This window comes from Argiope bruennichi, chromosome 4 (genome assembly GCF_947563725.1).
Source record: "Argiope bruennichi chromosome 4, qqArgBrue1.1, whole genome shotgun sequence".
NCBI lineage: Eukaryota > Metazoa > Arthropoda > Arachnida > Araneae > Araneidae > Argiope > Argiope bruennichi.
Genome location: NC_079154.1, coordinates 90506756 through 90533356, shown reverse-complemented (window position 1 = coordinate 90533356; position 26601 = coordinate 90506756). Strand labels below are relative to the sequence as shown.

At 26.2% G+C, this 26601-nt stretch overlaps 1 protein-coding gene across 1 annotated transcript in view; it reads right to left on the bottom strand.

Annotated features, from left to right (window-relative positions):
- Window positions 1-26601, bottom strand: part of LOC129966927 (uncharacterized) — a 68273-nt gene that overhangs the window by 24529 nt on the left and 17143 nt on the right. The window contains exon 2 of the mRNA XM_056081542.1: window positions 8867-9095. Coding sequence (XP_055937517.1) covers window positions 8867-9095 — 229 coding nt within the window. The remainder of the gene's footprint in view (window positions 1-8866; window positions 9096-26601) is intronic.

Below are 26601 nucleotides of genomic sequence, written 5' to 3'. Positions count from 1 at the left end.
TTTGTGAATATTATTTTTTTCTGAAGTGATACGATATTTTCGTCATTTAATATAAGATTCAAAAAATAGAAAAGTAAGCATCTTCAGGTATTTTATTTTAATTTCGTTCCTTAATTTTTCACCACAACATATTTCGATATTTGAAGATTTCTTGATTATCCCATTTTTGTAGAGATTTCTTAACATAGTTTTGGCTTCGTGTTATTATTCGCCCTTTCATCAAACGTAAGATTAAGCAAAGGAAAGATCATCAATTATTTTTCTGTATTTTGTTTAAATTTTGTTTGTTATTCAAGACAACTAGTTGCTTAATCGATGATTTTTTGGATGACTTTATTCTCGTAGTGATTTGTTGTTATAATTTTGACTCTTTAATTTGTATTTTATTTTTCTGTTATAATTACATATAATTATATTATATAATTTTTCTGTTATCTGTTATTTCTTTTGTTTTCTGTTATTTCTAATTTTGATTCTTTAATTTTTTCTTTATTTTCTTTACTTTTTGGTTCTTTATTTGATCTTATCAAAGATCAAGGATCAAGAGAAAAAGTAATCAAAAAAGCTTTGTAATATTTTTATGCTTGAAAATCTTTCTGAGTTGTGGTTTAATTGCAATCATCAACATTGCAAGAAGAGCTTCCTACAAGCCATATCTTCATTCTAAAACCCATCATTAATCGAAAAAGTGGAAGCATTTCCAAATTTAAATTCCCAAATCAGTTTCCTATCAACTAATAACATTAGTTTGAAACGGACTGTTGAATGAACAAATCAATTCTTTATCAAATTTAAAATCCGAGATTAACTTCCAAACACACATAACATTGATTTGAAATGGGCTCTTAAGCAAACACATTAAACCTTTTTTGAATTTCATTACCGATATTAACTTCCTAACAACCCTGCCATGACTTTAGAGCTGTCCATGGCAACTTTCCAACGAATATAGAATACTTTCATATATAAGTCTGCGATTTAAAACAGGCAGTTAACCACACAAATTGAAGCATTTAGAAAATTAAATTGCAACCTCAATTTTCTAATAACTCATATCATTGATTTGAAATGTATTAACCAAACAAATCAAGACATTTTTTAAAGACACTATCAAGACATTTAACGAGTTTCTTATAAATTTTTTCTGTTATTCTATTTGGAGATATTCCCCATCACATTTCCAAAGGCAGGTCCAGTCTGGAGGATCTCCCCCGCGACTGTCAACCGCCAATCAATGGTCATGAATCTTCCTCCATCAAAACGATCCGCAAACCCCCCAGACGAAACTCCACTCAATGTCCTTCATAAAATTCACCACATTGCCCTGCTATGGCTTCTGATCTGTCTATAGCGACTTTCCAACGACTCAAGTATTCTTTCACATGTAAGGCTGCGATTACGATTCTTCTCTTTTCCTTTACATGTTTGCTTTGAAGATTTAAAGCATTACAGACTTCAAAATGGAATTCTTGGAAGGATCTCGCCGTAAAGCTCCTCTGCCCTTTTCAGCGTGTTTCTTGCGTTTTATGGCTTTCAAAAATACTCTTAACGTTCATTTAATCACATAATAAAATTTCAGATACCTCATTAAAGAAATTTAAGGAGACTTGGATCGTTAGTCCGAATTATCAAGTTAATCCACATAACGTTTTAAGCTTAATTCAATAGTTTATATTATTTTTAAAAACTTTACTCTTAATTATAGTAACGACAACATTCATACAAAAAAAAAACTGTAAGTTATTGTTACAGCAAGTACAAGTATAAATCCAGTAACTAAAGTAACGAAAATATTGTTATAGAAGATATTTCAAAATATTTTTGAAAATTTATCGAAAACAGAGAAAAAAATATTTCGGGAATAAAGTTGGTATTGGTGTAATTTTTTTATTTCGTTTTAAAGAGGTACAAAAAGTTATTTTTCTGCAATAATATAAGCTGAACCTATTGAGGCGAATATTAAAATTGTAAAAGGAAAAACTATCCTTTTTGAAGTTTAGATTAGTATAAACATACTTTTTTGCATGAAAATGTCTTGAATTAATAACTTATTAAATAAATTTCATGGCCTATTCAAATTTGATAATTTTCAAACACAGTACTATTTGACACTGATTAACAGTTGAATTCGAATTTCTGTAGGAGCTTGACAAGTTTTTCTTTTATACCCTCTTTTTCATGTGCAACATTAATATACTTTATTGTGCTCATAACATTTCCGTCCCAAAATAGTAGTCACTGGATTTATATTAAGAGCAGCGTTGCCAGAATGTCTTTAAAACGTGATATTTCTTTGATTCATACAGAAAATTTATTTTTTTCTCTTAATTATTTTATTCCGTTTTAAGAATCACAGCTATCGAATATTTTCCTATCAAATCGTAAAATAATACAGAAGAAATTTATAGGTAAAGAAAAATAAAAACATGGTGAATAAAAATATTTATTTAAAATTTAATATAAAACTTCATTTGTTTCATATGACATGGTTTATATAGTTCATATAAGAAGAGGTTTAATATCAAGTATTAATTGAAACGAGTAAATAAAGAGATACTTGTGGGATGCATAGTAAGTTAAAAATCAAAACCATGCAATAATCCTATCAATAATTATAATAAAATTAATTGAAGTTTTTTTTCTTTTTTATATTTTATTATTTAAAATATGTGATGTTTTTTTATCGAAAAGATCGCGACAGATTTTCATGATATAACTATATTGTATCATTTATAATATTTTTAATGTTTGCTGTAAGGACGTTTATTACATGTTAAACTTTCTAAATATATATTATGAGTAGACATTTATCATAAATCATAGCATATAAAGTTAATACAGAAGTGAATTGAAAGCATCAATTAAGACATCAAAAAATGCATCTAACAACAAACAAATAATGAATAACTAAAAATGATGTATGAAACTAGTAACATTTATTTATTTCTAGAAAACGAATCCATATTTATGTTAAATAAACCACCTACACGGCCTGCACCATTAATCACGCTCGATATTGATCTGTTGGCGAGACTACTTTTCAAGCGTGATTACCCTCATTGTGAGAGTTAAGTTCATCTCATCATTCAATTTAGTTGACCAACCGAAGGGATTTATTAAAAACTTGCATCCCAAACACATGCTAAGTTCCGAAAAGATCCCACAATATGGAAATTTCTTTTAGGGTTACGTAATCATGACAAAGAAAAGTGCTTTATCAAGGAGGTACAATAACTGTTATTATTATCTAAGCAAGAACTTCAGTGGACACGAATAGGTTCTTTAACTTTGCTTTTTCAAGGAAAATAATGTATATTGGCAGTAATTGTAATAATGAATACTACCAGTTGTATTGCAAGTAATAAATATTATGAACAATAATGCATTTTCTTAAAACACTTATTTCAAATGAATTAGAATTAATTTTTGACATATCAGACATTATTTTATAGTTATTGCTAATTAAAATCTTACAGAAATTTTTCTCCAATACCGTAAATTAAGTATTTATCGTAAAGTAAAAGTTAAAATATTTTTTCTCTCAGTGGCAATTACAGTTTGAAAATTTAAAAAAAATTAATAAATAAATAAAATTCGAATACTTAACATTTTCGTTTTTTACTTTATGTAACAATGAAAAGAAAAAATTATAACATTTAATTCTCTTTTACATTATATCTTAGAAAGCATAGAAAAGAAAGAATTATAACTTTTAACTATCTCTTATAATATAACTTAGAGAGAATAGAAAAGAAAAAATTATAACTTTTAACTATCTCTTATAATATAACTTAGAGAGAATAGAAAAGAAAAAATTATAACTTTTAACTATCTCTTATAATATAACTTAGAGAGAATAGAAAAGAAAAAATTATAACTTTCAACTATCTCTTACATTATAACAGAAAGAATTATAACCTAACCACTCTTAAGAACTTTCTCATGCTGGGAAAAAAATCATCTTCGAAATTATGTTTTATTGCCTAGCTGCAAACATGATGATTCAAAAATTTACTTTATTATAATATTTATATCAAAATTGAAGATTTCCATATAATTTCAGTTGCAGTCCTTTTAGATGAAGACTGCTCCTTTAAAAGTATGTGAAACCACAACTCAAGAATCCAAGAATTGCATATTAATATAAAATGTTAGATCGAATCCATGTACTCGTAATCTGTTACTGGGTATGTGCAGGTGATAGTTTAAAAACGCATTAGGCAGGATAAATTAAACTAATAACATTGTAACATAATAAAATTGTAAATCTATCCAGTTATGAACATAATTCATTATATTCGATTTTCTTTGTTATTCTACGAAATTTAACACAAAATGTGCTAGGTAGGATAAATTAAACTAGCCATAGATTTTGGTTCAATCAGAACTATATTTATCTAATTTACAATGATTTTGCTATATAATTTAGAGCATTTGGAGGCAACAGTTTATTTCATAATGTGTTCTCAAATTTAATCATGTAAATAATTTTCGTCAATTAAATTTTATAACATTTTAAAATTTCTTGAATAATTAATTCTTAATGTGTTCATTTAACCTTTTTAAGATTAGATATGTTCAATTTTTAAATTCTTAATATTATTAATATTTTAGGATTTTTTAATGTTTTAAAGGTAAATTATTTTTATTCTTTACTTCTTTGATGTCCATACTATATTATGGGCCTTGTAATTAAAATTTTTCAGTAGTGTGAACTTTCATTAAATTCATAAAAGTTTATTGATAAATGAAATATTTTTTACAGGATGACCATAAATTTCGCTTAAAATTTATATTTTTAGTTATACATATATATAGCACAACAAAAAATAAAAATAATTTTTTTAAATAGAAAACGCCATTTTTTTTATGAAACTGAAACAAAAATAAGACTACAAAGCAGAGATCATTTGCTATATTTTTAGCCAAGATTTTTATTTTAGCTGCCAATAAGAAAATGGAAAGAGAGAGAGATTCTGAGAACATGAATGAAGTCCAATCCAGGGAAAAAAATAAGGAATAAAAATAAAGATTAACATATCTAAAATTTCATTTATAAAGCATACTTCATCTGGCAATGGAATTTAAAATGAAGGAATGATTGCAAAACTAAGATTGCAATTTTGATAGTGGCAATAAAGAATACGAAGTCAGTTCATCAAAAATAGCTGAAAACTGCTTTTGTTTTTGATTAGACATTACAAACGTAATCATCATTTTAATAAATATGTAGAGCGAATACGTATTGAGCGTATGATAAAAGGAATATTGGAAAATTAATTCAGTGCACTCATTACACAAAGACCTTAATAAGTAATGAAAATCTTTTTTTCAAAAAATATTATGACAAAAAGAGAACGTATTTTGGGTAACATCAAATGCACGGTATTTTAAAATAGAAAAAAAAAATGCTTTATTTTCTTCTTCCATAATAAAGTGAATTTTTAGAATAGTACGTGGAGACAATTTTATAATTTCAAAAAATATAAACAAACCTAGAGCAGTTTAAATATCAATTTCCATTTCAGATGATTTTCAGAGCCAACGATAAATAGTTTCAAATATCATTATAATATTTTTGCAGAATTTTGTCTTAGAATTTTAAAACTATTTAAGAAAATCAATTTAAGACTCTTGGTTTTGTTTTATTGTGTTAAAATCCGCAAATTAGCTATGACATACTTATTTATTTTCTTGATTCCTTCAATTCTCTCTAGTGGATGTAAAATATGTCACATATTACAAATTTAATAATTTTCTTTCACATTTTACAATCTTAGAGAATTTTTGAAAAAAGATGCAATGTTGAAAAAGGTTGATAAAAGATATCTTTAAATAAGTAGAATCATAATTTCGCACATACTACTTATGTTACTGAGTTATTTATCTAATTAGGCTGTTAGATAAATGTATTATTATTTTTATTATATTATTTTATAATGTTGAGGATATAATGGAATAATATATAGGATTTTTATTGAAAATAATTATATTGAATAAAGAAAGATGCGTTTGTAGTTTTAAGATTTGAATTGACTATAAATTTTCATCAAAATACAGGACAAATAACAGAAAGCAGCTTTTGCTTTCATATTAAATAGAACAAATGTTTCTTAGAAATCTTACTAATAATGATTAAACAAAGAGAAAAGACGAAGTTTTTAAGAATTTTTCTCCTTATAAATCAGTCAGAAATTAATTCATAAAATTACGAAACATTTTTATTAAAGTTTATTTTTTACTTTGTTCGAATTTTTTATCTATCAAATATGCGTAATTGTTTCTTTTCACATCAATGTTATCAAAACTTTATAACTACAAAGAACAAATATTATTTCTGATATAAACAGCAAATTTTAGTTATAATATTGTAAATATTTTCTTAATTATTAATCAGCAAAGAGATTTTTATAAAGCTTTTGGGCGCTAAAAGATATTCTAATGAGAATTAACATAAAAATAACATAATATAAAATAACATAAATAAGCTAAATAACATAAAAAGAAATGAAACATCATAAGTAGCATTATAAAAATAGAATTTTCACAGTTACAATAAATCAATTCCCAGGAATTCTAAATCTTTCGTTAATAACCTTAAGAAGCAACGTAGTGATTCAGTAATGTAGACTAAATGCTACATTTTATAAAGTAAGCAATTGAATTAAATTTAAATACATTCTTTTAAGTAAAATATAAGCTTTATTATTTTTTTATCATTCTAACGTAGTAATGTTTTATTGAAATTTCTTACTAAAAATTCCTCAAATAATAACTATAAAAATGCAACTTTTAATCTCATTATGTACTTTTAGAGTTATATAATGGAATAGCTAAATGCTGAAAATACTTTATGATCTCTTTTTACTTGATATCATTATAATTGAATATATATAACGATAAAATGGATAAATCAAATCTCTTAAAATGTATTCTGTGAATAAATCTCTGCATAGAGTCCATCGTACTTAATAAAATTGCAAAATACTTTTAGGAATTATTAATCTATTATATCAGATAAGCTTTATTTAAATTTATAATAATATTTCCGAATCATGCTGGAAAAGTTTTTTTTCTCCTTTAATACTTAATTTAATTTTTTCAGTAATATATTTACAGACAAATGCATTAAGTCTCAGCAGTCGATCAAAAATAATAAATTACACATTTTTCTCTTGCTCATCAAGCAAAAATGTAAATTAATCACAAATGTAGTTATTTAAAAATTTTATATTAACTGATTCATAATTTATTTTATATTAGTGTAGTTTTTATGAGTGTTGATGCTAATATTTCAACTTAAAGGACTTAATGATTCGATTCATTCTGAGACCATTTCAACATCTTCCGTTACTTAAATCGCTCAAATACGGCAAATTATTTTCCCGGTAGCATTTGAAATGTAATTTTTTATTATACATTTTAGTTGTGTTAGAAGCATAAATTAAAAATAATTGGATAAAATATTGCTTGGTTTTTAAAAACAATAGATATGAATCTTCAATTTATTTTAATTATCCATTTCTGACTGTGCCCAATTAATCCTTGAAATTTCGTTGCTAATTCAATGCATTTTGTTTTAATTGTATTAGAATCTTTTATTTTTTTTATTTACTTTTAAATAATTCCTGAACTTGATAAAGGGTTCCATAATAACATTATAAATTTTTGTAGATGTTTGTAGGAGTATGTGATGACTTTTATAAAAGAATATTTTTATTCGATTGTCAACAAAGATGAGTTCCTCATTTGAAGTGCAAAGAAAAACAAATCAGTGAAGTGCAAAAAAAAAAAAAAATGTTCTTTGCACTTCATAAATAGCATATTCATTAAATATGCAATTATATGTATAATAGTTTCATATTTAATGAATTTAAATCACTTAACAAGGTGATAATTATTACCAGATGAAAAACATTTTATTAATCAACGATATCATTATCACCAACTTAAATATGTTTTATATTCAGAGAATTTGCTTTATTTGCACTGATTTTCTATTCATAATAGTAAAGATTATATTTATAATTTGTAACAAAAAAATATTGATAATTTATTATATTTAAATAAATATGATATATAGTATTATTAATTTCTTAAAGAAATCTTATTTTTTTTATCCCTTCATATTCCATTCATGTTTAAATGTAATACAGGAACTGAGTTTGTGTCTTAACAATATGACAACATTTTCTGTCGCATATATAAAAACCGAAGAACATTTTTTTCCAATACTAAACAGTGGAGAAAAGTTGAAATAAATTATTTTTAATTATGACAACATTTCCTGCCACATTTACAAAAACGCGAAGAACATTATTTCGATACTTAGCAGTAGTGGAAAATTGAAATAAATTATTCTTAATTATTAACTAAAATAATTAAATTGTTATTATAATTAATTAAATAAATTCGTCTGAGGTTACTTTGCCCCCAAACTTATCTAGCGATATAAAAATAAAATTAAGATGTTTATGTTAAGTTATTCAGGATGTAAATTGTTAAGCATAAAAATTTGATTCCGATTTTAATACAATTGAAAATTTTCAATTATCCTACAAATTAGCAGATTTGCGAAGATTCTATATAACAAAACTCACTAAATGACTCTGAACTAAAACTGTAGATTTGAAAAAATGAACAAAAAATTTATTTGATTCAACCTTACCAAAAGCTATTTCACTTCCACCATAGAGACTTATGCTCTCTATCCTACAACCTTCACAATAACATGGACCCATTTGTAAAATTATGGATCTGCACAGCAGACAAAGCATGTTTCAACTTCTTATCCCTGTTCAAGTTCTTGGAATTGAAACCCAAAGTCTTCAGCTGTTCAAATGCCGAGGACAGGGGACTCACTTACCTACTCTTTTCTTGAGACCTCCTGTCACTTGCCTGCTGCTGGAGAGGGAGAGGGACTTGGGGCTCTCGTAGTCAGACGATTCCTCGGAGGAGACGGCGTCCAGAAGGTAGGGTCTGAGCAGCTCTTTGGAAATGGCCTGACCACTCCACAGCGGAAGATCCTGCTGGCAGCTGACCATCACGCTCTCCACGATCAGGACGGCCAGCCACGAGATCAGAACGAAACGCATCTGTAAGAGAAAAATCGATTGTTAAGTGGAAGTTGGTGAGAAAAAAATCAATCATACTTGATTTAAGTGTCTTCAGTCATATTATTTTTAAGTTATTTTATGAGTATAAAGATGTTACATAATATTATTCTATGCCTAAATCTGTACATGAATTTGAATAAATGTAAACCATCATCTCCACTTCATACTGTCTGGTACATTAAATATACAAAGAGAAAGTATCGCAATTGTAAAAAAAAAATCGATTTTCCAATTTAGACGAATCTTTACGTTTCAGATTACTTTGAACTAGAAGGAAGAAATTTAGCATGTGACTTACAACATTTTTTTAGATATTTGTCATATTTTGTGCCAGATCTATTCCGAAGAAATCTATTTATCTACCAGTTTGAGTACAAGTAAACAAGATAAATACAAAACCAAGTTAGGTAGATAAAAATTTTAATGCAGATTTAGAATTTGAAATGTAGATGTGCGCCAAATTTTGAGCCAAATCCGATTAGTGTTTCGCCAATTGTTTATTAATATTTTCTCACGCAATAACTTGAATAAATGAAATTTTTTTTATATAATCTTATAAATTTATGCAACTTTAATTCTCTCTTAATTCTCCAAAGTTGGATTCAGTCTGTCGAAAAAAAGGCATCCAAACCCCATTTTCGATTTCCTAGAATTTCTATATTAATTAAATGCCAGTGATTAATCGCCAAAGATAGCTAACTAGATTCACTCAAATATCTATATTCCCTAACTATTATTCGTCACTGTCATGTATACCATTCATGGCTTTGCCCAAGAGCCATAATTTTATACAAAGGAAGGCAGCTAACATCTTCATCAGAGAGTATGCAAAACAGGTTTGAGGGGATCACACCTGCTGGTTTCATTTATTTTTATTCATGTTCTGTAAATCTTCACCATGAAATAATGCTACAACATGCAACATCTTTTACTTGTATAGATAAAATAAGGTTTAGCTGGCATATTTTAAATTAATAAGTCATGCAACACTTTATTAATCTGTTTCGTACTCCAAACTTGCACAGAAATAAGGTCAATTTCTAAAACAATTTTTCAAACATTTGAATGAATCATAATAATTATTTAATGCGAAGAAAATTCTTGAAAGTCATTTCTCCCTTGTTTGATAATATTTTTTAATATTCTAGAATTATATCTTTGAAAAATCAGATATTAATTACAACTTATTTCTGATTGACATGTAAGTAGTTTAGCAAATCTAACGACGATAATTTATTTCTATAATAACATATTTAAGAACAATACCTGTAGAGTCAACGCTTCAAATAAATAAATCGTTTTAGATTTTAAAACATTATCCATTGAAACATATATCTTACAAATATTTAGTTTAGCAGTACTACAGATCTATTTTCGAACAATATTTGAAATCGTAAGTTGGATTTCGTAATAAGGGGGGGAAAAGGCCCTTGAATTTTCAATCATTTTCAAAATGTCTTCCCCACATTGGTAGAAAATTGTTTGATACTCGACGTGGAATTTATCTTTCTGAAAGCTCACATGGATAGTGGACATGGGATAGAAATGGTTTCAAAGTTGGAACTCTTTATTCTAGAGACTGAGACCTTATTACGTGACCACAGGATATTTATGAAACAACATCTCGACAAAACAAACATAATCTTAATACCCAAAGCTTATTTTCTAACTTATCATCTATATTGAAGTAAATATTTTTCAGAACTCAGGGGGCATAATTTTATTTCTTATTCTTTCAACACAATTCGTAATAAAATATTTACTAAACAAATATTTGAAAATATTGACAGCAAAGGATGAATTTTTTTTCTTTTATAAGCAATTAACTATTAAAAACATGTTTATATTTTCATAAAAAAAATCCCACGCGAATTCACAGATTTCGCTACAAGAAAAATCTGCATAATTCTTCATGCAAATCAATTTATCAAAGCTGTTTGAATCCTAAAGTCGTTACAATATATATTTATCAACAACACGAAGCAAGTTCGACATAAATATATTTCGAAAACAGATTGCATTGAAACATTCGCTTTCCGCACCGCTAAGCCTAATACTGTGTCGAATGCTCCATGATACATTTTACTCGGCATCGCTTTGGAGTAACGAAATTTGCAGCACGGAATTGATATATACAGCGGGTTGTTATGCATCTGCCTCAGAGACACGAGCTTTAAATATTCAAATGCGTTTACAGGAGGAATTTCGACTTTTGTCCCTAATCATGAGAGAAAGCTGCGATGTTTAATTTTGAAAGAGGATTCAGTTTTTCCTGCGAATTTGAGAAAAGCAATTGAATTTATCGATAGCTTCTTACTGTCATTTGTGATTTTGAGCTTAAAATGTTGTAGAATTGTTTTGTTGAAAATATTTTTGAAGTCTCAGTTTTCTTTATTTCCGCCTCGATAAATTATAAATATTCAAGATATTTTTAACTTTAAAAATAATTTTAAAGTGTAAATGATCCCATAAGTTTCGGATTGAAATATTACTCATCAAATTTGGAATTTTAAATATACGGTCATTGAAAAATCTGAAACTTGTTAAATGACATAATTTAAAAGCGCATCTTGATTATTATCTTAAACATGCCCAAAGAATATTTACAGTTAAGAATAATAATTATTTATTTTAATTCGACATTTTGTTCTTTCTTAATTATTGCATATTTACAGTTTCATTAAATATAAATTAACTTGCCTTTGAAATATATGCAATGATCGTATTTTTATATTTCAGAAAATTTAAAAATTTAACATCATTTGTAATTACAAAAGGGTAATTAATAAATAATATAGCTTAAAATGATAAATAGAATTCTTTCTAACTGTATATTTATCATGATAATTTTTATCTTTTCTATAACATCGTTTTTATAAAGATTTTTGCCCAAATGGTAGATGAGGTGGTAGAAAGGAACCACATAAAAAACACCGAACAAAAATAGTTCAAAGCTTCAGGAGCATTGATAAAAAGTATTTTTATGTGCATATTTGAAAGAAGACATGTAACGAATAGGAATTATACATTATAGCAAAGAAAAGGAATCAAAACCTTATAATGTATTTAAAAATTGCTTTTCCAAATAAAAATTTAAGATTGCATTTACATTAAAATAGTATTTAAATTTCTTACTTTTTATATATATTATGCATTCCTTTAGACGTTTGTCAATATAATGAAGTTAATAAAGCCTTTAAAAAATAGAAATAATAAATAAATAGGTTTGAACATATTTCGAATACCTTTTACTCAATTGAAAAGTCTAATCTGAAAGATAAGGGATCAGACAAAATTTCGGAGAACCAGAGTCTGTAGTTGTAAAATGTAGAGTTATTTGAAAATTAATTGTTTTATAGTACTAAATTATAACTGAAAAAGATTCTTTTTTAAGTACACTATGTTTTGACAAACATAAATTAATAAAATAACTTTACATGAGCAATAATCTATAATATATAATCGAATATTTCATATGTGAAATATGAAAGAGACAGCAAATCAATTTTTATTGATTAAAATTTATTCCTTTTCAAATTAGCTATTCACATCTGATAAAAATTGTAACACATTTCTAGCCACATATATTTTTTTAAGGATTCAAATAAGATGTGTGTATTTCTATACAATTTTAATTTAACTTACGAAATGGTTGAAGGGGAAAATGTGTTTAATTTAACTGAATTTTAAAATTATCTACCAATTTAGGTAAGACGCTAAGAGGTAAATTTATTGTAAATTAAAAAAAAAAATTATAAAATTTTCTATGGCACATATGATAGAAAAAAATTTAGTCATCAAAAAGTTTTATTTATTTGCTTGTTGTAAAATATTTACTTCAAGCAATGCAGGAATTGCTCCTCCGAATTTTAAAATTTATACCTATTTCACTCAGAAAGTTTTCTATCTTTGAATTATGAAGTAATTAGATTTTTTTTCAGTTCCTAAACATATTATATGGATGTAATATATTAATAAGAAAACACTGATCGAAATTTGTAAAATTGCATAAAATTTCCATTTATATATTTACAACTGAATGCCTGTATTTTTTACTTTTAAACATTTATATTTATACAAATTTTAACATTTCAATATATACAGCAAATGGCTTTGTTTGACATGGATATATATCTATTTAACAAATCTTATTTATTTATATTCTCCTTCAAAATGGATGTGATTTTTGTAAAAAAATATATCGGAATTTACTGTAGGCAGCATTTTAAGGCTATTATTACCATTAACATATGCATCTACCGCTTAAATGATATGATATTTTATTATATTTAGCAAAACACATTCGCTTGCAGCTAGGCTTAAAATGAATAGATCAAAAAGGAGATTCCCAAGAGAAACAATTTCTTTATACTAATGCATTCATGTATTTAAATTAAGCTTATTCATTTTGAAATAATAATAATTTTCTATTAAAACTACGCATCAAACTCTGTTTCTTTAAAAAGCTGAGTTACAAAATATATACCTTTTACTTACGAATGTCATTATGTAAGCTATTTAAAATATAATCAATGTGACACAAGAATGTTTTAAGATATTCTTGAAAGCGATTCATATAGCTATAATTGTGTTTTCTACCTTTAAAGGACAAAGAAAAATAAATAAATAAATTGAATCATAAAAGAAATAAGTTCTGTTGAAAATTATTTATGAAAAGCTAATGTAGTACATCGTTTTCTAACACGTCCTTTATTTTACGTTTTTACTGTTCTTTAACTGATTCATTATTTTTCCTTGTAATTCTGTAAAGGGTAAAATATAACTTCGCTCCTTTGCATTAAATGATAATTATCTACTTAAGCTCAAATTAATGAAAGACATAATATCAGAACAAAAAAGAACCAAAGCCAAGCTTATTAATATGTTCTTTATTTTTAAATCTTTTTTTGTCTTCAAGTACACTTTATGATCAAAATTAACCCTTGACCAGTGATATTAATTATTGCTTATATTATTAAAGAAATTTATTAAATTATTAGCAGAATTAATCTAATGAAATGCATTTTTGTTATGAAACTTATTGCAGTGAGCTAATCGTTAGATTTGGTGCTTTTTTGCAATTTGTCATACATTTATTACCCTTTGAAGCTTGTAAATTTAATTTATTTTATTTTCTTAAATAGTAGATTTTATTTGAGATTTTTATTGTTATTTCATTCTTTATAACAACATAAATGGCACTTCAGATGTTGGAACGTTTCCAAGAGGTATTTGTGTTTAAACTTATTTAATACTGTTACTTAATTGCAGTTTTAAAAAACTAAAAATTCAATAATACGATGTGCATATTAGATATATCATTCTAAGTAAAAGAATTAAAAAAAATTTCTATGGACAAAGGATACTACTTCGATTTTTACATGAGACTATCTTATGAAAGTATAGGCATTAATTTATGTAACATATACTCCTCCCCCATCTTTTTCATGATGTTATTTTCGCTTTATGAACCTGATTTTACTAAGGGAATCAAATACCAAACAGATACCGAATAGATATTTTACTAAGTATAAAATTATTCACCATGAATGCTGACAGTGTAAAATACTGAAAAAAGAGAGAAAATATTCCCCTTGCATTGTTCTGAGAATTTATAAGAAAGATTAGTTTATAGGAAAAAAGATATTAGTGTCAGCATCCCTCTCTAAACTTCCACTTCACACCAGCTGGAGGGAGTTTCATCCTGCAGATTTAGCCTGCACCAGCCCTTTATATCTTTCATGAGATCTTATCTCAACACACTACTCTTTAGACTTGAAGATTAGAATGACTCGAGGTCACGATGATATTCCTCACCGAAAAAATATTATATTTAGTTATAAATGAATTGGCACAGTTTCAAAAAAAAAAAAATGGTGTTAAAAGTTAGATTCATTGCCACTGTGGAACTGCAATACCATCAATATTTTCTGTGTATAATTAAAATCATTATTTAAATTTGCATGCTGAGTCTAAATGCAACAGTTATTAAGTTATTTAATAACTTTTACATTAATTTCTTTTAGAATTTTCCATATTCAGGTAAAAAGCAACAAAATGCGGTGTACTTATTTTTGAAGGAACAAAACTTCTAAATAATATCGATTTCTGCTGCTGCGCATACGTAATAATAGAACTCATTCGTTCCATATGTTATTTTGTAAATCAAAAAAGGAACTGCCCCGAAATTTGTGCTACTTTTCTTTCGAGAGTAGGTAAAAATATGATTTTAAATATTTTTCTGCCGTAGAAAATTTTTTGCGAACCTGAATTTAGAATCTAAATGAAAGTTTAAAAAATGATTTTAAACTTTTTTTCTACAGCAGGAAATTGTTTCAACAGCCTGAAACTTGAATATAAATAAAAAATAATTTTAGACTTATTTATAAATCATAATTAATTAATACTATTACTATTAAACTGGTAACTTTTTCAGGTTATAAAAACAAAAATAACATCCTAAAAAGGTATTAATTTTAACCATAAAGTTTCATGATTTTTATTGTTCAGCCGGAATTCTGCAAATCTTTATGAACAAGGATAAAAAAAAAACTAAAAAATAATAATCGAAAATATTCGTTTTAAAATTATATTTGAAATTAAAATTTATTAAAAATTTGTGGCTATTGTATTAAAGTTTCCATGTATCCTATCAAAATGTTCATTATTCTGTGGTGAAGCTTTATAAGCTAGATAACAGATACGAGACACGTGGAATTACTTCTGTCTTGTGGTCATGTTATTCGGCTACAAACCCAAACATTGCGAGTTCATTCCTCGCTATTGCCAATAGCAAAAATTCGTATGAGCTAATAATTGAATTATTCAAAATAATGCAGAAAAAATTATATCAGAAGGCATTACAGTACATTATAATAAATGTTAAAACATCTTATGATAACAATGCACGAACCACCAGTAATTGCGTTTATTGTACTTTATTCACAGATACCCTTAGAAATTTCTTAAGTAAGAAGACTAATAATTAATTTTCTTTAATTAGTAATTTTTATTAATAAAATAATTTTTTCTCTCTCAATAAAATAATTAATTTGAGCCCATGGTATTCACAGATAATAAATTTAATAAAGATATCCAGCGAATTAGAAATAGCAAGAAATATACACCCACTTTCTCCTGGATAAATACCAAAGCATTATTCAGAATCGTAATCAAATCCCTTAAAGAACACAACTGTGAAATTTTGTTGCGCGTCAAAGTTATTTTAATGGCCCTCCATAGCAAACAGCAACCGGTGCTCATTGGATCAAGGGGGAATTTCCAGCAGATGCCGGGATTCGCATGTAGAGGACAAATCGTTAATGACAAAATCTTCTCCCCAAGATCCGAGTAACCATCGGTATTAGAAAAGAGTGGAAATCCCTAATGGAAGACCATTCGTGGAATGCCGCTCTCTCGTCCGTACTGTCTAATTTGGACACATTTTTCCTGATTCCTCTCCTCCAAAGCAGCAAGTGTACTGGAAGAACATTTCCATCAAGATAAATAACATTGCGATACATTGACTAAAGAAACAACTAAACGAATCGCTGCTATTGTATGTGTGTGGGTTGCGGTGAGATTCGGTAATTCTTTTAACTAAAAAAAAGTTTTTCATACTGTTGTTTGAACTAAACATACGAAGAAAATCCTGAAATAGGAAAATAAAATGCGAATAATTGTATTATTGTAAATAAAGAAATAAAAAAGATATGAAATAAAATTTATGAAGAAATCTATCTTAAAAAAAATATTTTCGTACTATGCTTTGAACTAAGAAGAAAAGAATAATGAAATAAGAAATATCTTGATATTGTAAAAAAAGAATTACAATAATTATATTATTATATAAAAAGAAATAAAAAAAGTATGAAATAAAATTTATATAAGAAATCTATCTTAATAAAAGTTTTCGTACAATGCTTTGTACTAAATATTACGAAAAAAAATAATGAAATGAAGAAAATCCTGAAATAGATTATAAAAATGAATGTAAGTTATTGTATTATTGTATATAAATAAATAAAAAAATAATGTATAAAATAGAATTTATAGAAGAAATCTATCTTTAATAAACTCTCTGAAATTATGTTTTTCAAACCAATGCAAGATCGCGAGCAGGAATTTTGTGTCTATTACAAAAATTGACATTTCTTACTCTTTAAAGGAGCTTCAATATGTAATAAAATCAATATATTAAATTCATTTAAAAATGTCACTAAAATTTTATGATCGATCTTTTTCTTCAATTTTTTTTCCTGATTAACTTGTTTTACTATTTTCTACGATTTTTATATTCTCAAGGAATCTTGAATGATTTTTCTTCCTTAGTTTGATGAATAAGAAATTCGCAACCTTTACATGAAATAAATATGCTTTTAAAAATGATATATGATAGATATTAGCACTGGTTCTTACATTCTCAAAAAAAATTACTTGCGAAAAAATTCCTCTTTAATTACAACTGAAATTTCTGTAATTTTCAGTGTCGAGAACATCCCAGGTCGTTTATTCAAAAATTAAAATACTTGAATATGACATTTTTTATAAAAAATTGTCATTTAAAAAATTGGAATTGTTTATATACGAATATTAAAAACATTAGCAACGCAAGAATAATTCGATTTCTTTGCAAAACCTTTTATCATGCAGAAATCTTAAAATTCAAATACTATACAATTATTTTCATGAATTTTAGAAGCGAAATAACAAAATTCCGCCATTTTTCATTATATTTTACATATTTTTCAGAATTTATAATCCCTATATATATTCAAATATTTGTCTGTATATTACGAGATACTATATATTAACTTTCACATATTTCAGATTCAAATGAATTTAAAATTGAAACAAACGAAGTTTAACCACTTTCAGATCATTGGCCACTCTCAAAAGTTTCATTTCATTTCGGATATTCGCATTTTATATACATTCAGTTATTCGTTTATACATATTATGAGATATTATATAGTTATTTTCACATATTTGAGATTCAAATTAACCTTAAAGAGAATCAATGAAATATAGTTAATTTTAGATCACAAGTATCTCACTCCATTTCGAGTATTGACATTTTATATATATTCAGATGCTAGTCTGTATATATTAAAATAGTTCAAAACATTAGTAAAATATAATCCAAACCGAAAGTTCTTCGAATGAATAAACCTATAAATATCCATTTGTCTGTATAAATATAAACATATCACTTTTGTGAAGCATGTTTCTTGTCATTGCCTGTAAATCAATTTTTAAAATTTGTATTTTATTCTTTTATTATCTGTCAAAACTGAAAAGGCTTTTTTCCCCACAGAAGAAGTCAAAACGCAATTAATCTTTTTTTTTTTTATTTCTGTGCATAATAAACCCCAATGAAATTGTTCTTTGAACCGCGCTATGTAGCTATAAATAAACGAAGGAACCCACATTAATCTAATCTTTTTCGAGCTTCTTCAACAATAAAACATTTATTTTCCACTAAACCTTTCCCTGACATGCGGACTGATTTAGCCTTTTCAAGTTGCAGTGTAGTCGTACTGTCAATTTCTGTCTTTCCCCGGTATATTTCTTGACATTCTTTATAATTCTTCTAAAGCGATGGGATCTGCACTTGTACCCGCTTTATCTCAAGACACTAAATATCCGTTCAATGTTTTTTGAAGATATTTTCATCATATTTCTTAAGGTGTTGAGTAAAATTATGTTATTTTATTTTAGATTGGGATTGATATGCATAAAATAAGAAAATGTATACTTAAATCCAGTTGCTTTACATTAAAAGCAAAAATCTTTCGAATTTTAAAAGATATACCTTATATTGGGCTAATTTTAATATCTACAAAGTGTATTTGAATTAATTTTTTTAGATTTTTTCGAATTTTTACTACTAATTATATGAATCTTCGTGATTTATTCTTCGTGATAAATGAATACTGAAAATTTCAATTAAATATTTTATTAAATATTTTTTAACTTAGATTTAATTAATTCCTCAGCGACATATTTTTAAACTTCACATTTTATTAGAAATAAAACTCATTGCTTTTGACAAGCTATAGTATTTCATTTCTTCTTTTATATCGTTCGGTTCATTGTGTTAGACATTTTTTCTAATTTTGTGGCTATATTTTTAAACACTCAATTATATTGCTAGAAAGAGTAAAAGAGTATAAAAATGGACGTATTTAAAAACTTTTTCACTCAAGTTAAATTTTAATAGTAATTAGAGAGAAATTTCATTTCAATTCATATATGCATCATGAATGCATTTTTTTTTTTTTTTCTAATTTTAAGATGATGAAAGAAAATAATTTTTGTGCTATAATATTTTTGGTAGCTATGGTAAAAATTCTTTAAAATGTTTTTAATGTCTCATTAATTCAAATTTCAAATCCCAATATACCCCAGAAGTGCACATTGTCGCCTTCAATGGTATATATATATATATATATATATATATATATATATATATATATATATATATATATATATATATATATATATATATATATATATATATATATATATATATATATATATAGTAGGGCGTCAACGTACACGGGCAAACGTACTCATACATTCCTCATTATTATTAGTAAACATTTTTAAAAAAAATCTATATATTTTAAAATTAATAACATTGAAGATGAATTCATTTTATTTATTAATTGTGTTGCTGTCTTAAATTAGCAAGTTGTTGGATATATTCTAAGTACGGTAAGCAAAATGTCTGCCATCTCTTAGAAGAAATGGGGTCGTCCGCCGTAGGTCTACTGTTCAGAATAACCCTCTCAATATCTCGCATAGTACTCTATTTATTATTTGCATAATATATTATTCTACAGCCCCTTGCAAACATGTATTTGGTGTTAATTCACTCTGTATCTTTTGCAATATTCTTTGTGAAAATTTCGTATTCTTCAATTACGTTCTAATTTACTAAATCGAGTTATGTATGTATTCCACAATAATCAAATTCTCTTCTGAATATTAAAAAGCATTTTACGTTTCAGAGAAATAAGAATTCTTTTTTCTTCTTAATTGTTTTTAATAATTCATTTTATTTAGTATATGAAGTAGAGGAACCCGACTTATCCAAAGCTGATTTTTATATATTTCAACAATATATAAACATAGTAAATTCTATTTAAAAAATTATTTTTTATTAAATTATGCTTAATATATCTAAGGCACAGTATATAAAATTGAAATAGTCTTATTATCTGATTTCAGAACCAGTGCCTGTAATAAAAATGAAAAGTATTTTATTAAGTTCATTAAAAATATCTGTCCATAAATAATTGCTTCTAAATCGTGCATCCAATTTCAATTCATCAGTTTTTTTATGTATCTGTAATAAGCTTCCATAATTTTTAAGATAATAATATATAAGATAATATCTAAGATTTTGTTTATAACTAAATCATCAATAATAGCACTTTTATGAATGGAATAATTTTTAATAAAGTAAGCATAATTATTTATGAAAGAATTTTGGAATAAATTCAAACTAGCTTTCTTTATTAATCAATTTGGTTTCGAAATTTTTATATTTCTATGTATTATCCAATATTCTATCTTAAAATGCTAATAGAATTACCATTAGTGGTAAGTTTACAAATAATATCCAGAATGTAATATCGATACTGAATTTGAAAGAACGTGAAATTTTTATTTAATACGCGAATAATAAAACGCGAAAGAAAAGCCAATCAATCTGTCCTTATTAGGAAGAATTTATCTTCATACGGTATCAGTCTTAAAGATATATTGTGAAAAATAAATGAATTATTTTATATGAATGAAATTAAATGATAACAAGAAAAGATGAATAACTTATTTCTCGTATTAATTTTCCCATTTTTCATATTATCACTAGAAAATACTTTAGAAGAAAAAATTTTCAGAGAAAAGGCTCTAAAAATGTCTACGACAAATTCTCTTTATTCGTTGAGACCACATTAAATAATTATTTTGAATGCAAAAACTTATTCCTAACTTTTAAAAAACGCCGAGAATGACGAAATATGGAATTCAAGTTGAGAAAATTTCATTATAAATAATTATTCAATTGTTACGAATGCTATTCATAAATAAAATCTGATTCAAATGGGAATATCTTATATGCATAAATAATGTTTTCTTTACAATATTTTTTTATTTATAGGGATGTTTATTTTGTGTAAATTTTTCTGTTGTTTATATATTTCGTCAAAATTCAAATATAAGGATTGCTACTTCTGTGGATTTTTTTATGTATTTACAAATATGAAGCAAATGATAAAATATACTCCAGCTAATTGTGTTTACAGAGAATAAATTCTTTTCTTAAAATTTTTCGATAAAATTTCGCTATCATGCATGAAAATCATCTGAGAAACATCATCTATAATTTCTAGTAGCAGAAGTTATAAATTCTAATATTTATTTCAATTAATTTTGAAATGCATTTGATAAATTTTATTTTTTCCTCATTTAAAACTCAATAACAATTTTTTTTTCCAAACAAATTCAAAATATGTCTTTATAGATGAATTTAAAGAATTATTTCTATTGATATCAAAAGAAAAAGAAATTATTTAAATAAATTCTTAATCATTAATAAAATTAGTTTTGATAAGTAATAAATAAGGTTATTCAGCAGCATGTTTTCACGTTTAGGACTATGAGCATTTTTAATGTACGGGAAAGAATTGTTTCTGGTCAACAAAAATTCTAAATTTATGAAAGAAAAGCAACTAACTCTCTAAACTAAATGCATTCGTTTTATTTTTTTTATAAGAACTAAATTATGAAGTACATTTTTGTTAATAAAATAACCTTATGCAATGATAGAAAAATATGATACTTAATATCAAAATATCTGGTGTTTATAATTTTTGTTTGAATACGTAACAATTTCTTACCTATATGTGTAATTTTTTCGAAAACATTGCAAATCCTATGTTCAACAAACTTGCATTTAACGAGTTCTCTGTTAACAAAATTTTCTACAGAGCTTTAATTTAGAATGGCATTTACACGTTAATTACCAACCAATTTACGAAATAAAGTTAATTAGTTAAGTTTAATTATTTAGTTAACTAACTAATTCATTATGGAAAAAATCCTAGGTGTTTTTTTTTTAATTTTCACTTCTTATTTATTTATTTATTGAATCCTTTGCAACTTTTTATTTGTGAGAATTTGAGGAAAATCAACTAAATCAACTGCTATAAAACTGTTGTAAATGGAGCTACTGAAAGATGCGGTAGCTATTGAAAAATCTAAGAGCTGTGTAATTTTATCAACGTTGATGAAGACTGCGGTAGCTATTGAAAAATCTAAGAGCTGTCTAATTTTATCAACGTTGATGAAGACATTATGATATGCTGAATATTATGCTGAACATTATATGTCTCTAACTGCTAAGAAATATGAAATTAGGCAGCTAAGTATTACAGTTGGGCAACGATTCAAGTGATCGGATTGCTTACTACATAGTCATCATACCAAATCTAGGCATCACTTTTATCATTATAAATGTTATCGTTTTCAAGTTCAGTGAACAAGCTCAGGTCTTAAGTGGGTACACTGAATATATGCATAAGTGTGAGCATGTATACTATATAGAGCACATATATATATATATATGCATTCGTGTATTTATACTTATATGTGTATACGTGTTTATAGCTGGATATTATCATTTATTTTTATTTGAAATTGCAATATTTTTTAGAATCACTTTTACTTTTACTGCCTCTATTTCAAGGAATGTGGCCATCACAAGTATGTGGAAAGTTAATTAATGAACAAGAAACAGAATTCTTGCTTCCCTTAGAAGTAAAGAATTGGTAATGGATTTGAGTTGGCTCTATTTCCGATTATAAAGGGTACCTCATTGAGCAAGTGCCCTTGTACCGGGCCCGTCGTAGGTCATTGGATAACAACATACGCATAGTGTTCTTGTTCCCTCTAAGATGGCTCCCTTTATCTGGTGGGCCAAATATAAGTATTTGGAAAATTAATTACTGAACAAGTAACAGGACTCTTGCTTCCCCTAGGTGTAAAGCAATGGAAACTGGCTTGAGTTGACTCCATTTCCGATTATGTATTGTACCTCATAGAGCAGGGGGTTCTTTACCAGACCCGACGAAGGCCATTGAATAAGTTCCGTTATGGTGGTTCGTCCATTATATTTTACCAAATGACCCGGCTGGATGTATACATTTACGAGGACTATCACATATGGTTAGTTTTACTATATATTAAACTATGCATAGTAACATTCATTTGACTAGTGCGCAGAGCTAAAAGTAAACTGTTATTTAGACGAGATTATTAAATTAAAATATATCTTGTTTAACTAAGCATAATTAAAAATAACCTTATATTCATAAAAACAGAATAAGTTTTTATGAATGAATTTGAAAGTCTGTATAACAGCTATTAAAAACATTTAACCTTGATTATTTAAAACTTTAAAGCCTAATATTTCATCAATTTTTAGACTCATTCCTTTAAAAGTCAGTATACCAACGACTCAGTCATTACTAACTTTAATAGTTCATGAATATGAAAGCAACTCCAATGGTCTTTCGTCCACAGAGTGCGATGGAAAGAACAAATCACAAAAACAAACGCATACTCAATTACCATTTATAAGACTGAAAATTGTTAGTCACATCATTATAACTTTGCAGAAAAGTGCTTGGCAAGATTAACATCAGGAAGCAAGTGATTTCACGACTGAAAACGATAACATGTTGAAGTTTAAGTAATTGGATTGTTTAAGTTCGATTAATTCAGATCATTCTCATTAACAGTTGTCCTTTATTTAAGAACTTCAGAAAATCATATACTCAAGAGAGGCTTTCCAAACTGAAGTTTGTAACGTTGGTAATTAAGATAAAGCTAGAAATGGTTTTAATCGAGAAATTTTGAATTACTATTATGTTTATTATCTATAGAAAAGATATTTTCTCCATAATGGACTTGTCTTGATATTTTGCAACCTTAAATGTCTAATTCAGTTTGAAAATTTATAATATATGACATACATATATATTTTTCATAATTTCATATTCACTGTCCTTTAAAATAATATTTTAGAAACCAAACATAAAAAAATCTAAAAACACTGTAAAAGTTGTTTAATGAAAAATTCTCTTATCTGTTTTCAAGAATTACATAAAGAAATGAGAAGTACATTTTTTTTCCTATAACAGGTTTCTTGTAATTTGAAAACATAATAATTTTTCAAATGCAGTGGTTATTTAAAATTAATAAGGATTTTTTTTCCTGTTATGCAATGCAAAATTAATTTAAATACATTTTTTATAATGATAATTAATCACTTTATGGTGATAAAATATTATTACAACAGAAATTAAATCCAAAAAATTAATAGATTCCAAGATTATTCTTTGAATTATATATCAAAGACATATAACATCTTTTGACATCTAATTTATTTAGCCTGCCATTCTTGCAATTGCTTTGCAGTGCAAATTCTCTCATAATAAATAAAAAAGATATGAAACAATCCACGGCTCCTTTTTAACTCTTTTACTTTTTCCTGGATAAAATATCATTGATAATCTGCACTTAAATGTTTCAAATCTTAAATAATTAAGTTCTACATGAATATGAAGTGAAAAACAAAATAATCAAATAACTAGCTGGTTATCGAAAAAAATATATAAGAAGAAATACTTGAAATTGAAGCTTTATTTTATACACTACTTATTCCAGTTATAACATAAATAATATTTTAAAAAACATTCAGATCTCATGATAAATATGAAATAAACATTACTCCAACATTAAAATATAATAACTTTACCCAATACAATGATATATTAAAATACAATAATGTTAACAAACGAGGCTTTCTATTAAGTAATTTTTTCGCTGCATAAATGAATGCCTTCAATTTAACACGAACACATGGGAATACAAAAAGTGATGCTTTCGCGGCAGAAAATCTTCTGAAACTAGGTTATTTAATAATTGTTCGTTTAAAAATTTATTAAATGGCATTATGATGTCATATGTTAAAAAAATTTCTTTACATATATATTTAAGTGACTTCAAGACTATTTTTGACAAGTCATTAGTCTCTCTCCTACGAGTAAAAATTCTTAAATTCGAAAGTCGAATTTCTTTTGTGTCATTCACATACCTATTTATTTACTTACTGTGCGAAATCTTTGAAAAAAATAGAAAATTAAAAAAAAAATGCTCAATTAATTCAACTCACTTAATTCAACTTCAAAACTCAATTAATTCAACTTCAAAACTCAATTAATTCAACTTCAAAACTCAATTAATTCAACGTTCTTTCCCCCCAAAAATGCTAATTATTTATTTAGTGATATTAAAAGATATATGTGTAAAAAAGTGAGATTTTGATTTTCAAAATTAATTTCATAAAGTGAAACTTTTCAGAATTGATGCGCACTATTGTTCATGACAAGATACTATTTTACTTCAATTTGCTACTTTTGTACGATTAATGTCTTATTTAGAGGTTATATAATTTGAGCTTATCTTTTAATATGAAAACTTTGTAAGATGACGATTAAGAAATATGAATAAATGTCTTACTCTCCTAACGCTCGTGCAACATCAATAAGTTCGCCCCATGATTACAGCTTTCACGAACATCAGGCTTACATACTTTGGTATAGTTGGGTCTTAAATTTGGAATCCTGTATTTACTAAACCAAAATAGAACCAGGACACCATGCTTAGCTAAAATTTGCATAAACCATACAAAAAGCAACTTAACCACATAACTTGGATCAAGTGTTAAACTATTACTCGCCAACAGTATTAATGTAAAATTTCATTTAAGCGTATTTTAATAAAATACCCGGTTATAAATCCATCATACATAATTTTTTCCTGATATTTTATTTTCATTAACGTATACATTGAAACTGTACATTTCAGTAACTGTACTTTTTCAAAACTTTACATTTGAGCTTTTACTATCAATAAAATTTGATTCCGAGATTCATACTTATAGATATATTTAAGCATATTTATAGATTTTAACTATTTTAGTGCACAATTTACAGCTTGAAAGTTTTGATTAAATTTTATTAATGAATATGAAAATTGATATAGATGTTTAATTTATCGTCCTTTTCGCAAAATTAAAATTAGATTATTAGCTTCTCAATATTTTTTGTACCATAAAATCCATAAGCTGATCCTAATTATATTAAACTCTCTGGTAATACCGAATCATTTTTTTAAATATTTTTTCTTAATACATTCACCAGAGAAACTCGTGAAATAAAAGTACCAAAATCCAAGATCATTCAAATCCACAATGTATGAAAGTTACTGAATAACTTTATTTCGAGATTCGCTTGAGATAAGAAAAAAGAATAGATAAAGTCTTTATATGCTTCAGAGTAGACCATGAAATGTTTTATGGTAAACTGCATTTTTTTTTGTCCATCAGAGGATCAGGGGTAATCATGTTTGC